At 43.0% G+C, this 16,678-nt stretch overlaps 1 protein-coding gene across 8 annotated transcripts in view; it reads right to left on the reverse strand.

Moving 5' to 3' along the window:
- The window catches only part of C16H12orf75 (chromosome 16 C12orf75 homolog), a 37,314-nt gene that overhangs the window by 5,991 nt on the left and 14,645 nt on the right, over nt 1-16,678 (reverse strand). The window contains exon 1 of one of the 8 annotated variants that reach the window (XM_072742983.1): nt 1,294-1,429. The exons of the other annotated variants lie outside the window; for them this stretch is intronic. Within the exon in view, the coding sequence (XP_072599084.1) occupies nt 1,294-1,316 (23 nt within the window). The 5' untranslated portion in view covers nt 1,317-1,429. Of the gene's footprint in view, nt 1-1,293; nt 1,430-16,678 lie in introns of those variants that run through there. 8 annotated transcript variants of the gene reach the window in all.

A 16,678-nucleotide genomic window follows, 5' to 3' on the forward strand; every position in this document is an offset into this window, starting at 1 on the left:
AAGAGTTAATGTCAATTTGACTTCCTTCTATCTTAAAAAAAGGCCATTTTATACATGATCTGCACAGAAAAGGTGCAAATGTTTAAAAGGAAATTTTTAGAGGGAATCACTATTTTAAAATGCACAGCCTCTTTCCTTGCATGAGAGGAATCCATATTCTACTGATATTCCTTGGCATGTTTCTAAAAGGATTGGGAAGCTTTCCTTCAAGCACTAGTTAACATACATAAGTTACTTTTCTTAAGGAAAAAAACCCCAAGATTCAAATGTATCTGGCTGAACTCAGCATGTAATTCTAAAGGGCTTCAGCCAAGAAGAAAGAATAAAAACATCTAAACAGCTTTACTGAATCTTCTAATTTTAGGGACTGTCTAATCATGGTTTCACCCATTTAAAAGCCATGAATGTTTCAAATGTATATGTATAGGAGATTTTGCTTCATTGCATCTGCCAGTAAGTCTCAAGCCTATAAAGAAGGGAGGTGTAGAACTGGGAATCATCCATCGAACACTGGCCATGCCCACAGCTAACACTCTGATAGAGTGCAAAATCCACCTTGAGATCTAATTTATCCAAATTGAGCTCACAACCTAAATTCACCAGATAACTGTCAACTTCATTCATCTCCTGCTAAAGTTGGATCGTTTTTTAATTCAAAGGTGTCAAAGCCATATTGTATTAGAAATGGAGTTATGCTTATTGAAGTAGTATAACAAAGTGTTGTTCACTGCTTTTAATTAAAATTGATTTGTAACCTGTTAGTGTAGACAACAGGAAAATGATGATGACTAACTTGCTGGAGTATATTAGGACTGTCTACCTCGGACCAAAATGACTAATGCTATCATGACGTTGTTACTGAGGCTACGTGGCACTGGTAGGTTTGGACATAGACAATGTCTCTTTTCTAGCACAGCTATTCTTTTCAGAGCCAACTCTGTTTAATTCTTTCTCCCCTTGTCTAATTCTGCTTAAGGATATACTAAAGGTTTTCAAATATATTTTAACTCCCCCAAGTGTAAGAAAATACTAAATTATCTTTAATCTACTATCTCTTACAAAGTATTCAATACCCTGAAGCCACTCTGTGTTCTCCACTATAAAATTAATCAACAACTTTGTACATCTGACTTGCAGGAAATGATAATGTAGCTGCCATATGCATTGGATAATAAATTAAACTTCAGACATGACTAAATCATTAAAAATACCACTTATAAAGACTCAGTGGATGTCTACTCTTTTAAGCCTTCAAGTAAGTTACAATGTCTGCCTTTGCATATACGCTCTCACCTATGAGCTGCTGCTTCATCCATTCCTTCCACAAACGATTATTCTACAATACAAGGACCACACAGGTAAAAATGGCAGCATCATTGAGTCTCTCCTGCGTGTCAGATATAGGGCAGGACACTTTATAGACATGAGTGTGATTTTCCTCACAACAGCTCTGAGAGTTTAGACCTGGGAAAATAGGTCCACAGAATCACGTCATTAATAAATATGCAAGACCAATAAGTAAGACAGACATTTAGACTCCATCTGACACCCCTGGGGGGCTCAGTCAGTGAAGCATCTGCCTTGGGCTCAGGTCATGACCCCAGGGTCCTGGGATGGAGTCCTGCATCGGGCTCCCTGCTCAGGGGGTAGCCTGCTTCTCCCTCTGTCTGCCGCTCCCCCTGCTTGTGTTCTCTCACACGTGCTCTCTTGACAAATAAATAAATAAAATCTTTAAACCCCATCTGATACCAAAACCCATGCTCCATATTATAATTCATCCCTTGCTTCTCAAATAGGAAGATGGGGGAAAAGTAAAAACACCGCCAGTGAGAAACCAACAAGGTGGCCACCCTGGACCCGGGGACCACCTCTGCACCAGTCCCAGCAAACGCTTTGAGCATCAGCACACTCTCACAGCCTCCCGTGGACTGTACAGCACATGCTGTACATGTAACAGCATGGTTTCCTTCACTCCTCAGCACAATCCTGCAAAGTGGGAATTACCCACATTTTTTAAAGATTTTATTTATTTATCCATGAGAGAGAGAGAGAGAGAGAGGCAGAGACACAGGCAGAGGGAGAAGCAGGCTCCATGCCGGGAGCCCGATGAGGGACTTGATCCTAGGTCTCCAGGATCACACCCTGGGCTGAAAGCAGCGCTAAACCGCTGGGCCACGAGGGCTGCCCAATTACCCACATTTTAAAGATGAAAAGCGGAGGCTCTGAGAGGTTGAGGAGCAGGACGGAGGTTACACAGCTAGGTAACCACGGTTTGTGTGATTCCTAACTCCCACTTCATAAACTGTGAGCCCATACTCAGGTGTATCAGAGAAACATCTCCATCTCCCAAGCAGGGTCTCCAATTTTTATCATCTCACTGAAGGAAAGAGGGAAGCAAGACAATAATAGCCTGAGTCAATATTTTATTAGCATTAGAAGAAACTTCTAACTACTCCAGGGACAACTGATCTTTGTAGAACTTGTCAAATTGCTATAGAACTCATTTGTATCCAAGTACAAAATTGGCTCTGACAGACAGTTATGTTAGGATCTATTCATCTGGACAATCTAGTCCAGACTGAGGTTAAATCAGAAAATAGTGGTTGGTCTAAAAGCAATCTCCTTGTGAACAGACACGTCCAAGCCGGCTGCCTGGGGACCAAATGCTGCCATGCCCATGTCCAAGAGGACAGCATCCTACCAGCTGGGGTAATATGGTCCTGCCCCAACTGCATCAGAAGAAGGAATGACTCACCAGGCAGCAGTAAAGATTCCTGAAAGGTCATTTCTTACTGATAAGAGAAGTGGACATTATCATGGGGCAGTTCAAAACTGGGGTGTTGAGCTTAGCATACTGCTAAGCATTTACCAAGGCTTCAGAATTCTAATCCTCAGGACACCCAGGTGGCTCAGGGGTTGAGTGTCTGCCTTCAGCGCAGGGCCTGATCCCAGGGTCCTGGGATCAAGTCCTGCATGAGGCTCCCTGCAGGGAGTCTGCTTCTCCCTCTGCCTGTGTCTCTGCCTCTCTGTGTCTCTCATGAATAAATAAATAAAATCTTTAAAGAAAAAAGAATTCTAATCTTTGGGGAAGTTCTCAAGTTTTGAAGAATGCCCTGGCTCTCAGAATATCTGGGCTGCCCCACCTGTACACCATTTTAAGGAATCACTGTGGGCTTTTTCTCCTCATAAAACATATTGTGAAAGATTTTGTTATCAAACCACTTTAATAATTCATTTGCAGATATTTCCTTAGACATATTAGTGCCAAAGAGACGGTCTGATGAGCTTGGGATGACTGCAGTGTGGTGGAGGTGCTGTGTCCTCTGAACCAAAGGCAAATAAATTTTACATTTTGGTAAGCCTGGGCAGCAGCTTCCCTTCCAGCACACCCCGCTTTCCATTCCATTTCTGAAGTAATGAACATAGTGTGTGGTCCTTCTTCAGCCCCGCTGATGCAGAACGCCAGTCTGGGAACTGGGATCAGACCAAAGCATCCCCCACCAGGGAGGAGTTTCTGTTTCTCACCGAGGACTTGATTATTTCTCTTTTCTGGTCACTACAGCTTAAGTGGGAAGGCAGTGGCTATTGTGAGGCCTGCAGCTGTCACTGCTGCTCAGTTACTAAATCTGTGCCCCAAGCCAGGGACAGAAGTGGAAGGGGGGGCAGGACAGGAAGCCACACCTCCCCCGGCTTTGTGAGAACAGCAGCCAGGGACAGATGGTCAAAAAGGTCCTCGGAAACAGGCGTCGCTACCTTGCATTCTGCTGGCACTAAAGCAGGGTAGTAAGGACAAAGACTAAGACTCCACCCTTGAACCTCCCCTTTGAGAGAAGAGCTGGAAGATGGAATGGCTGCATGCTAGAAAAGATGGACAATACACTGCAGGTGACCCGGAAGAGAGGGCAGTCTGCTTTACTGCGCTAAAAACACCCCTTAGGGGGCACCTGTGTGGCTCAGTCAGTTGAGAGTCCAATTCTTTATGTCAGCTGGGGTCATGATCTCAGGGTCCTGGGACTGAGCCCTGCGTCAGGCTCTGTGCTGGGCATAGAACCTGCTTGGGATTCTCTCTTTGCTCTCTCTCTCTCTCTCTCTCTCTCTCTCTCTCTCTCATAAAACAAAAACAAACACCCCTCAGGAGCTAGTTGTTCCAAATATTTCTACAAACCTGGCCTACCCATAATCGCACTCCCTTAGAAAAGGAGCAAGTGCACACACATCAACCAGGGTGAGCCTCCTATCAGAGTAATCCATTCCCAAAGAACAGTTTTGAAACAGTTCAGGAGTCAATGCCCAGACCCCTACAACAGAGACCCTGAAAACAGGAAAATGAACCCAAAATGAGAAAGAAATGTTGAGAATAGTGTTTCTACCAGGAGAATGAAAATGCAAAAAAAAAAAAAAGAGAGAGAGAGAGAGAGAGTTACAGGAGGTAAGGGACCAGCCACCATATCCAAATCACCTAAAAACAAGAGGTGAAAGGTAACTTTTACCAGTTCCCTGCCACCACCACCAGCACCCACCACCCCTCCCCCCCTTGGCCCCACTTTTACCAGCAAGGAGCCCCAGGCTGGGGACAGGAGAGGAAAGGAAACCCCACCCAAATTACCAAGGAGAGAAACGTGATCTAGAGATGAAGATGCAGCATTTCAAGACAAATTCTGATCAAGCTAGGAAACCTGGGCTGGACTTTGGTGTCTACTGTCCGCTGTGGTCTCCAGCCTCAGAATCCTGCCCCTCTCCATACCTTGGGCTGCGGGGCTGGGACTCTGGAAAACACTCTCCTCTGTCACCGAGGTCCCCCATTAGGTTCCACCAAAGGGGAAGCCAGAGAGACATAAGTAAGAGACATAAGTGCAAAAGGAGGGAAAGAGGGCTGCTCTTCCCAGCTTTGCTTGCTGTGCTGTCTGCATCACCCCCAGCAGCTGGTTCCAGTTTCCAGAACAAGCCCTGGATGACAAAATTCAGATGTGACAGCACTGACCTGGCAGGGTGCCCCTAGCCCCACTGCCTCAGCGTTCTGGGTCCCGTAGACTCCCTCTCCTCTATATCCTAGATTTTGATCACTCCAATCTCTTTCCTTCGTCACTCCAGCCCGAGGAGTGGTAGCCACTTCCTGCTATGACCACCCCTAATTCCTCAGTCTCCCTCTTGTACACCCTCAATCCTCTGCGACCCACTGAACCAATTCTTCATAGTGAATTCACTCTGCTAACATAGCTAGTGTGTTTTTCTTTTCTTTGTCTGGACATTAACGATACATTATGTGGTAGCAAGAATGGGGTTTATTTCCCACCCCTGGGGTGAAGATGTCTTACCAAAGCAGCTGAAGCACTGGCTACTTGCTGTTTGTCAGGCCAATAATGTACTGGACCAGTATGATGTGCAGAAGGGTTATCAGTAAGATCAAGATATTGCAGAACAGAGGATGAGAGAAAGCAGGGGATCTATGGAACAGGTCAGAGGGTGACATATACTGTTGGTCACACCAGGTAAAAGCAAACTGTTTCTGTAATCTTGCAAACTGGTTGAGAGAGAACGTATTTGCCAACCAAAGGTTGCATAACAGGAGCTGGAGGCTATGCTGATTATTTTCAATAAAGACACTACACGTTAACTAGGAGCTGGAATCACCCCTTCATGGAGTTTACAATAATCAAAGTCACTGACTAAAATAAACCTGCCTTCTGCACAGGCCACACAGGCAAGTTAATTGGGGATGTGAGAAGTATCTCCATGCTTTCATTTTTTCAAGTCTCTGGTGCTGGCACTAATTTCTGCAACTCCAGGGAAGGAAATTTCCATGGGCTTCCACTTGGCCTTCCTGCCATGACAGCCATGACTTCACAGGTTGGGGGGCCAATAGGTGGCTTCTGCCAGTTGCAAAATACGTCCCCTAATTATGAATTCAAGAACCAAGGGAAAGCCAGAGCACGGGTCTCCAGACTACAGGGCACAGCTGAATCTGAACATTAGCCGAATTTCCTGACTATCATAAGCCTGCCCATGGACTGGTGGGCCACAGTGGCATTTGGGGTCCTCAGATATTAACACCAATTCAAAACCAGTATCTAGAAAGCTCTAACAGGTTTAAATACTTCCATTTGCTCTGGATACAACTGCTCCAGTAAATGGACACAAGTCCCTTTGAGGAAAACGTGGAGAAATAGCTACAGTACTTATGGTTGGCAGTGTTGAAAGTTCCCTCAAGGCAACATGGCCTCAATCACTGGGAGTCCGACTTGGGTCTGGAAACTGGGTTAAGTGGCTGTGCCTTTCCACTGTGGTGACTCAAGTTAGGCTTCTGGCTCACAGACCAGAAGTTTTTGTCTTATAAAAATATAGAGAGGGAGAAAATGAACCTTTAGAAGGCTATCCTTAATTTATCGCCAGGGAGACTATAACCACCCAGCTATGATCAAAGTGCCTTCTAGGATGAGCCCTTCCGCCCTTTCATCCCAACTCTGCTGCCCATAATGGCAAATGTCCTCACCTTGTCTTGGGTGGTTAGGTTCTACTGCTTGGTAGAAATTCTGTCCTCTGGGATCCCGTCATGCCCGGAGATAAAAAGCCCATCTCAGGGGTAGTGTCTCCTCAGCCACAGCCACCTTACAGAGGACCTCCAGCTTAGAGCCCATCAGGGACATCCTGTCACTAAGTGTTCCTCAAATTTCTCAAAGCCTTAGGGGAGGGGGCATCCTCAGCAGTGGGGAGCACATCATACTCAAGAAATTCACACCTATCTCCTTAAGCCTTTGGATTCCTTCCTCTGTGGCATCCCAGGGAAGTTCTGGCCTATTCTGCCCCTGGTCAGAGTGTAAGCTCATTGAGCCTGAGTTTGCCAACCAGGTTAATAAACCCATTGAGTCCCCACCATGCACTTAAATTATTAAATCCAGAATCTCTGATAAACACAAAACTATCAATAAATTCAGTCTAAATCAGTATATACTCCTTCCTCCTTGGTCTCTCACCCTTAGGATCCCATTTCCACAAACATGCCTTAGATTTCTGGTAATATAAACTATAAAATCCTGCAATTACGTCGCAATATAAGCTCATTCCTTTCAGGTCAGACTGTGTGTCTGTCCATTGGGAGCACACGGAGCACTGACTAGAGCCAGAAGGTGGGAAGGGGTGGCTGGAGTAGGTCTGGAGGACAGGCATCACCTAACATGGCCACCTCCCCAGGGGAGAAGACCCAACTCCACACCTCCCGCACCTAGCTGACCCATCCCCTTCCCAAAGGCACTCCTGGGAAAACTGGAAGCTTCTGGCTGGCAAAGATGGGGAAAGTTAAGTCAGCTTAGTTTCATCTCAATTCTAATTTAGGCCAGTCTAGTGCTCTCACAAGAGGAGTGAGAACCTGAAGAGGCTAGAACAGCTGTCTCCAGCCAAACCAGGGGCTGAACAGCTACAAAGTGCTCCCTACAAGATAGAACTGAATCTAAAACAGCTAACATAAATAAATAAATAAATAAATAAATAAATAAATAAATAAATAATAAAACAGCTAACAGAGGGGCGCCTGGGTGGCTCAGTGGTTGAGCATCTGCGTTTGGCTTAGGTCAATGCTCCCAGGGTCCTGAGATCAAGCTCCGTGTGGGGCCCCCTGCCTAGTGGGGTACCTGCTTCTACCTCCCCCTCTGCTGCTCCCCCTGCTTGTGGACTCTTACTCTCTCTGTTAAACGAGTAAAATGTTTTTTTTTTTAAATTTTTAATGTTTTAAATAAATAAAACCACTAACAGAAAAGCTCTTCCATTTGATATGATTTCAATGCCCCAACACAAGACAAGAAAGTCACAGCCCCCTTCGTTCCTGGTTTCCCCAGCTCAGTAAAGAGTAATGAGAAGAAAGGAAAAGTTTGAAGAGGCAAGTAGGCTTTTTTTTTTTTTTTTTTTAATTCAGTGCTATAAGCAAACACTTATTTGAATAGGTTTAAGGGTCTGGAAAGGCCAAGATTTAAATAGAGTTTAATTCACCAGCTCAGGTTACAGATTCAAGTTCTTAGTCACATGCACCTTAGTCTCAGTGGAGGGGCCGGTACATGAGCAATGGAAGGGGGTCTGGGGGAAGGGTCTAGAACTGGGAGCGAGGGTTCAGGGATCCACAAGGTTCATTTTGCAGTGGTGCCCAGGACCAAGGCTTATGTCTCCAGCGACAAGAGCAAAGTCATGCTAACAGGCTCGAATTAATTTTAAGTAGGGACTCCATTTTCTTTTTTTTTTAATATTTTATTTATTTATTCCTGAGAGACACACAGAGAGAGGCAGAAACACAAGGCAGAGGGAGAAGTAGGCTCCCCCATCGGGAGCCTGATGTGGGATTCGATCCCAGGACCCCGGGATCAACCTCTAAGCCAAAGGCAGAGATGCTCAAACACTGAGCTTCCCAGGCCACCCCGGTGCTCCATTTTCTAGTTACATGTGAGCCACTACTCTACAGAGGGCGTGTGCAGGATGCACTTGTTTTCTCCGAAGGGAACACAACCGAAAGCCTGCTGGTAAGTGGCTTTCTCTGCTATCAAGAGAATGTTTTATTTCTGATCATTCACAGATATGCAAATGTGTGGAAAGTGATGTAACATTTGAAAAAAATGTTAACAGTGAAATCATCTTAATCATAAGCTCACAACCCATCCTATGAGGAAAACCTTTTAAGCCACAAGAACCTTTCTAACTAACACGTGGAACATGTAGGAACAATTCTGGATCAGGTTTAAGAAATAACAGTGGGCATTTTATTAAAATAGGGTCTCCTTCTTGTGGGCAAAGATTTAGTTTCTTTTATCAAAGAATAGATGTTCGTGGAGAAAGAACATGTCGAGGGTGAAGCCACCCCTTGACACTCATGATAATTTCCTCGAGTAAGATGACAGGCTCTCGGGCTCTGACTCAGATTCTTGGTCATGGCATCAACAATGTTTGCAGAGACAAGTGTTACTGAGGGTGGACCACAAGTCAACATATTTCCCCCCACTTTGGAGATTACTGAAAAGATAAATCCTCTGTTGATAGTTAAAATGACACACCCATGCAGAGTAGTAGATTGTTTAGTACTCTCTATCTCACCAAAATTGACCTAACCCATGGCCCTGCCACAGGCATGTCAGAAAAAGAAGAAGAAGAAAAAAAAAAACCAACCCACCAACAGCAACCACCACAATTAAGCTACAGTTGGATAACTTTACGTTTCAAAACCCCTTTCTTATATCTCAGCATTTCCATCAAATGCTTGTAGTCTACTTCCTGTGAACTTGCTAAACCAGCAGGGTACTCTTCCTACCCTTCTCAAATTCCCTCTGCTTCATGCCAGCTTTGTAGACCTTTCCTAAATGAACCAGAGAGACTGAATTTCTCTCTAAATATAAATAAGCTGTGACATTTGTAAAGTCAAGGTTTCAGAAAAATGAGCTGCCTCAAAGCCAGCTACATGTCTGTGGTTGCTCTGGGGCAGGTTGGCTCCCCTCTGCCCGTTCTTTTTGCATTAATATATTTGTGAGTGCCTGTTTACAACCAAATATCCGAATAGAACACTTAAATCTTTTAGTTTACTCCACTGTGATTGTCATTTTATCCATAGCTATCACATTAATTAAGAGAAACCTTATTTAGATTTACTCTATCAAACATAAGTCACTACATTTCCTTCCTCAGTAATACCTGGTTCAAAATATTTTTGTCACTATATTAGTTTGGTTTCTGGGTTGTATAAAATAGCTTTCCCAAGTGATCTAAAAAAAAAAAGTTTCGAAGGTAAAATAATGGAACCATGGCATGGATACATTATGTGTACTTTTAAGATCAAATATAGATGACAAATATTAGCCCGCCAGCAGCCAGCCACTCCAATTAGCATCTCCTGTTTCAGCCTGGCTATATAGCTTGCCTTAAAATCCACAAAGTTCTCATTTCCCTAGTCTTCCAGAACACACATAGTTATGTGACAAATGATTTATTTTGTACTTATTTATCAAGAAAAATGTTCTAAATATAGAGCTATTCTTATTAGCGATAATCTAAGAAGTAGAAAAACAGCACGCAGTCTTTTCTTTTTCCATATTTGCAGTGTCACTAAAGAGGCTAAGCTTATTTTGATTTGTAAACAATAAAATTTAATATAGAAATGTCTGGGGGATCCCTGGATGGCGCAGCGGTTTGGCGCCTGCCTTTGGCCCAGGGCGCGATCCTGGAGACCCGGGATCGAATCCCACATTGGGCTCCCTGCATGGAGCCTGCTTCTCCCTCTGCCTATGTCTCTGCCTCTCTCTCTCTCTCTCTCTCTGTGACTATCATAAATTAAAAAAAAAAAAAAAAGTCTGAAGACCACGTACATAGCTCTAATTATTTTTAGTTGCCATTCACAATAATATTTTGGAATAAGCTTCTTAATTGACAATGTTTATTTCCTTGACAGTACAGCTCTCCAGATAAGGTATAATCATTTAATTTTCTTTATAATATGTTCTCATGATGGCTCCTGCTTTTTTAGTGTGACCTCCAGCAATTCTGCCACGTAATTACGTAGGATTTGGGGCAGGATTAATATATTATCATTGACTATTTTGGACTATATGTAATCTCATTCATTTCTTCAAAATTCTAACATTCCTTTGGACAGTTATCTTTAAATCTCTCTCCTTGTATGAGTCCCTGGCTAATATTGGTCCCTCTCTTTCTTCCAGAATGTGTTAACTGGGAAATACGAATAACATTCACTCTTTGTACAGAGGCAATGGATCAAGAGCCAAACTGCGATTTCCCTACCCTCCTTCTGCTCTCCTTCTAAGAAGCACACGGTGCTCAGGATTATTTTGGCATTGGTGGCAGAAGCATCGTTTGCTAAGGACAGGAATGTTCTCTCCACCTCCTTACCTTAAGAAAACTTGCTTCTCCCTGATGGTATCACTTTTCTCAAAATATCCCAGTGTCTCCAAACAGGAGATGAAGCCAGCAGGTTCCCGATCTTCCCCCGGGAACTCTTTCCGATGGGGCCGATTTCACCTTCACTCAAACCCTCTGCTCTGGGCATTGGAACCCCGCTATGCAGCTTCCAACTGCACTAATGATTTTTGGCCCTGACTCAAAGGTTTTTCTTCTGAACCATCATTATCCTGGATAATTTTAAATTCAATGAAAATCACCCAATCGACCTTTGATTCACATTTTGCTGATTTCCTCTAATCCAACAACTTTTATTACTATGCTAATAACCCACCCACTCCCATGACTGCTCACAGGAGCTTAGTTCCTGGATAGACTTCACCTCTGACATTTTACAGTAGACAATCTCACTCCCTGAAGGGGAAAAAAATCATCCTTCCAATCTTCCCCTCCCACCCTCATCCCCAAGAAGCCTCCAGTCCAGCCACCCTCCTGCTCTCCCCATCCATCAGCCCCACAAGGCTTGCCCTCTCTAGCATGTGCCTTGCACTTGCTGGTCACTACCAATCTCTCTGTGTCTGGGCATGGACCCACCCATCTGTTTTCTTTCTTTCGGTCCCTATTGCACTGGCTCTACTAAGGACTATCTGACCGTGTACTGATGGGCAAACAATGGGTCTGTGTAATTCCTAACTGCAGCTATGCACTGATTCTCCTACGTCGGCTATTCATGGCCAAGCCTCTGCCAAGCCTCTTCAACGACACCTAAAACATCTAATAATTATTCTAGCTGCCACCTATGGGTAGCAGCAAAGCACAATGCCAAGTATTACACCGGGATACTAAATATACTGTACCAATAACCATCACAACCCCTTGAGCAGTTACTTAACCTCTCCGTGCCCCATCTCCTCACTTGTAAAATGAAACAGCATTACTGTCTCCACCAGATTGTCATGGGTATCGAATGAGATAAGGTAGTATCTGGAAATCACCATGTGGGGTATAGTCCTCAATAAAGGTGAGCTCTAGTAAGAGAATGATGATGACAATGATGAAGATGGTTGTCCTGTACACCTACTATTATCCCAATTTCATAGCTAAGATTACTGAGGACGCAATATCACATAGCTAGTAAATGGTCATAGGAAGTTTAAATGCAGGTCTCACTGCTTCCAAAATACATGGTTTTTCAAATGCTACTTCCACACCATCCTCCTCAACCTCCTGCTACTTCACAGAGGAGGAGCCAGCCCATCAGATACCCTCAGGTTTGTAACAAGGACTAGAGGGCTCAGCTGACAGGCGCACTGGACATAAGAAATCCATAAAGAGTTCCAAGCACATTCAAAATGAAAGATTCATAATTTCATTTTATTTAAATGCACCACTTCAGTGTGTTTTGTTAACTCATTCTGAGATATTCTTTTCTATGGTCACTACCTTCCATAACAACATAACTGCCTCGTCAAGAAAAGAATCTTCATGAAATGTCACCATACAAGTTTCAAGTGAAAGAAATATTTGAATTATCTGTTTAAACTGGGTGGTGATGATCTTTTATTTTCAACAGCAAACGTTAAATTAAGTTATTTAATATTGTTTCTTAAAAAAATGTAATGTTCCTCTAAATATTGCTTGAAATTTAAATAAAGAGGGTTTTTTTTTAATAGCATGAAAATTGACCTACTGCAGAACATACTTTTCCACCTGCCCAGTTTTAAGTGCTTCCCATTTGGGTAACAGCATCTGGATCTGTCTTTAGAATGGGGACCACCACTCTCCCAGGCTTTGACCATATGGTCAGGGTGGAGCTAATTATGTTGATTGGCTCCTGAGATGGGCACATCCTGGCCAAGGCCTAACCAATAAGAAGCCCACATTCCCCTGGCTCATTGGCTGACCCCAAGGGAGGCATATGGTCTCACGCTGTGGCAGGGAGATCCCTAATCCTAGGACTTTTGATCACACTATTAGGAAAGAAAAGCTCTTTTCCCACAGGAATTATTAAAGCTGATCAGAGATAAGAGATGACCATCTCCATTACCAAGTGGGGAAAGTGTCCTAAGAATGGAGCCCGAAACAGGAAAGCAGAAATGAGTTTCTTCCTGTCATTTGATCACCTGGATCCAGCTGTGACTGGGGCCAAGCCCCTGGAGCTTTTCCATTACACATGCCAATAAATTCCTTTTTGTTTGTTTAGGCCAGTTTACGCTGGACTTCTGCCATTTCCAACCAAAAATATCCCAATGCAACTTATTTGTGCCAAATAGCTAAGATAATTCACTGAAATAAAATAAAAGCCTGGTTGATTTTTCCAGGTTCGTGAAAGCAGCCAAATGTCATCACATTAAATTTACATCTATTTTGTTTTGCATATTACAGCACTGTGATTTAATTTTGAAGAGACAGAGGCAGAGAGAAAAAGAAAGGCTCAATCCCTGATACGCATGAGTCTGTTATGGTGGTTAAATTTCTATACAAGCAAACTTCAGAGATACTGTAGGCTAGGTTCCAGACCCCGGCCATAAAATCAGTATCACAGTAAAGTGAGTCACATGAAGTTTTTGGTTTCCCAGTGCATATAAAAGCTTTGTTTACACTGTACCATAGTTTATTAAGTGTATAATAATGTTGTCTACAAAAACAATGTAGATTCCTTAATTAAAAACTACATTATTGCTAAAAAATGCTAACAATCCTCTGTGCTTTCAGCACGTCATAATCACTGATCACCGATCATCATAACAACTGTAACAATGAAGAAGTTTGAAGTATTGTGAAAATCACCAAAACATGCCACAGACATGAAGTGAGCAAATGCTCTTGGGAAAATGGCACCAGGAGACTTGACTTGCCTGATGCAGGGGTGACACAAAGCTTCAATTTGTAAAAAATGTGTTATCTGCAAAGCGTAGAAGTGGAGCATCATAAAAGGAGGATATGCCCGTACATCTTCACCCCTGCCACCGTCTTCATCTCAAATTTCTAAGGCTAACATTCTAAGTTGTTGAGCCCCCCCACCTATTCTGGGATCCACTCCTCGCAGGTGACCCCTCTCCAAACTACCCTCTGTGCTTCTTACTCCACTGGTTCCTACCCTCAAGTCCACAGGTGTGTAAAAAATAAACAAAAAAGGCAAAACAAATTTCCATATACAAAATCATCCATACACACAACAGGGCAGAAGAAATAAAAGAAATGAAGAAATGCAAGAAAATCATGTAAAATGTTAATGGTGGCTATCTCTGGTGGGAGATACTAGCCAATTTTTTTCTTTAAAAATTTTTTTTCCAAAATTTCTAGGTATTCCTTTTTTAACAGAAATATATTCTTGAGGGCAGCCCTGGTGGCGCAGCGGTTTAGCACTGCCTGCAGCCCAAGGCGTGATCCTGGGGACCCCATCGAGTCCCATGTCAGGCTCTTTGCATGGTGCCTGCTTCTCTCTCTGCCTGTGTCTCTGCCTGTCTCTGTGTGTGTGTGTGTCTCTATGAATAAATAAATAAAGTGTTTAACAAAAAAATATATATTCTTGAAAATATGCTGCTTTTTCTGGTAACTTTTTTTTACAAGTTTTTACTGAAATTCCAGTTAGTACCATACAGTGTAATGTTAGTCTCAGGTGTACCATACAATGATTCAACATGACCATCCAACAGCTTCTCCAACCTGCTAGCGTCCCTCCCTCCCTTGATGGCAAACATGGTAAATGAGAGGCCATGCACCGCTTCCACTCTGACTCAACTACTCCTCACGACACTTGCTGGAAACCACCATCCCCTAAGTGACCAGTGTCGGCATCACACCCCGCCAATGGCTTCCCTTCCCCTTTTAGCCCATCTGACCTCTTCGGATTGTCGGCCACCCCTCCTGTTGGCTCAGGTTCAAAACCACAGCGTCATCCTTCCTTCCCCATTCTGTCATTCAGCAAATCTTAATCATATTTCAAGCGGACTCTGAACACGTCCGCTCTTCTCCTTCCCACTGCTGCTGTCTGCAGTCTGCCCCCCTCGTGGCCTCAGCCCCTGCCCTTCCTGGGCCTCACCCTTCCCCAATCTCACACACTGCACTGCTTTGGGAATGGTCACCTTAAAGCTCAAACATAATCGTTGCATTCTCCTGCCCTGAAATTCCTAATGGCTCTGAATGTGTACAATATCGAGTGGAATTACTGGCCCGGCACCATGGGCCCTTCACAAGCCAGCTCCAGCCCCTGGGCCTCATCCTTCATCTCTGCTGAGCATGCCCCACGGGCTCCAGAACAAACTGACAGGCTCCTAGAAGAGCTGAGGCTCACCTGCACCCCTGTGCCTCTGGTCATGCTCTTTCCTCTGCTCTGGGCTTCCATTCTTCCCTTCTCTGCACGAACTCTTATTCATCCCTCAAGACCCAAACCGGCATTAAATTCTGACTATTTTGATAATTAGAACTTATCACACTGTATTTTAGACCCCAGTAGACACTAACCTACTTAAGGCCAGAGGTATCATTTTATCTGTTATTATAATCTGGCTTCCTGCCTATAGAAAATTGGCAAAAAAAAAAAAAAACACAAAGAGGAGAGAGATACTAAAAATCACATATCTCCCCTAGAGAATGGATTTTGTGTTACATTTAGAGAGTAATTATAATATTTGTTTCTTCCAAAATTTACCAGAATTCACCCCACAAAAGACTTATGTTGCCTGTATAATATGGTGATCACCCTTTGTGAAGTTCTGTACTCTTAGCACCCATTATGTGATTTTGGCCACTTTTTTGGTTTGGGATCAGTCTCTCTAGGTTAAAAAAGAAATTTTTAAATCTTCATAATAAAAAGTTTCAATTGTCTTAATTTCTTAGCTCCCTATTCACTCATAGTCAAGATTTATAAATCTACACCTTCTACTTCACATAAAAAAAGAACATGTTTGAATATACCTTTTGTGCAAGAAAAAATAATACTATAATTAATATTCTTTAACTTTTTCTAGTTTACTACATTTATTTCTAAAAGGGTCAATTATTAAATAAAACTATGTCTTCGTAATACATACAATGAGGTATATATAGTCACAAAAAAATTGAAATCTGGAGAATTCAGGATTTCAAAAAGTAAAATTAAATGGCATCTTACATTGTGGAATAGTTAATTTCATTGACCAAGGCATCACTCAATTTTATTAGAAATGTCCATGCTTCGGGGCACGTGGGTGGCTCAGTGGTTGAGCATCTGCCTCCGGGTCAAGTGGTGATCCTGGGGTCCCAGGATCGAGTCCTACATCTGGCTCCCCTCAAAGGACCTGCTTCTCCCTCTGCCTGGGTCTCTGCCTCTCTCTGTGTGTCTCTCATGAATAAATAAATAAAACCTTTAAAAAAGAAAAAAGAAATGTCCATGCCTCTAAAAGAAAGAAGTCAAGACATCAATCTCTCCTTGAATAGAAACAATGGGATTCATTCAGCAACTGTTCATTAAATACGGCGTTCAAAACACAGTATTAATAAATAACTATGAGAGACACTGAGATGAGTAAGACATTTCACTTCCTTCACTACCCAAGAGGGACAAGAAGATAAATAACTAATAAAAGCTCAATATGATGTGTCATAAGAAAGGTTCAAAACGCTATGAAAGTTCAAAAGAAAAAGACATTCTATCCAATTAAGAGCTCCAAGAAATTCTTCTTGCAAAGAACAAGGTATAAGCCCTGAAGAATTTATAGCAATTTTTACAAACAGAATTGAGAAAAATGCCATTCCAGGCTGAGGGAACAGCAACAACAGAGACAGAACATGGGAGGTCAGTGTGAGCCCCTCA

This window comes from Vulpes vulpes, chromosome 16, assembly GCF_048418805.1.
Source record: "Vulpes vulpes isolate BD-2025 chromosome 16, VulVul3, whole genome shotgun sequence".
In the NCBI taxonomy this organism is placed as follows: Eukaryota; Metazoa; Chordata; class Mammalia; order Carnivora; family Canidae; genus Vulpes; species Vulpes vulpes.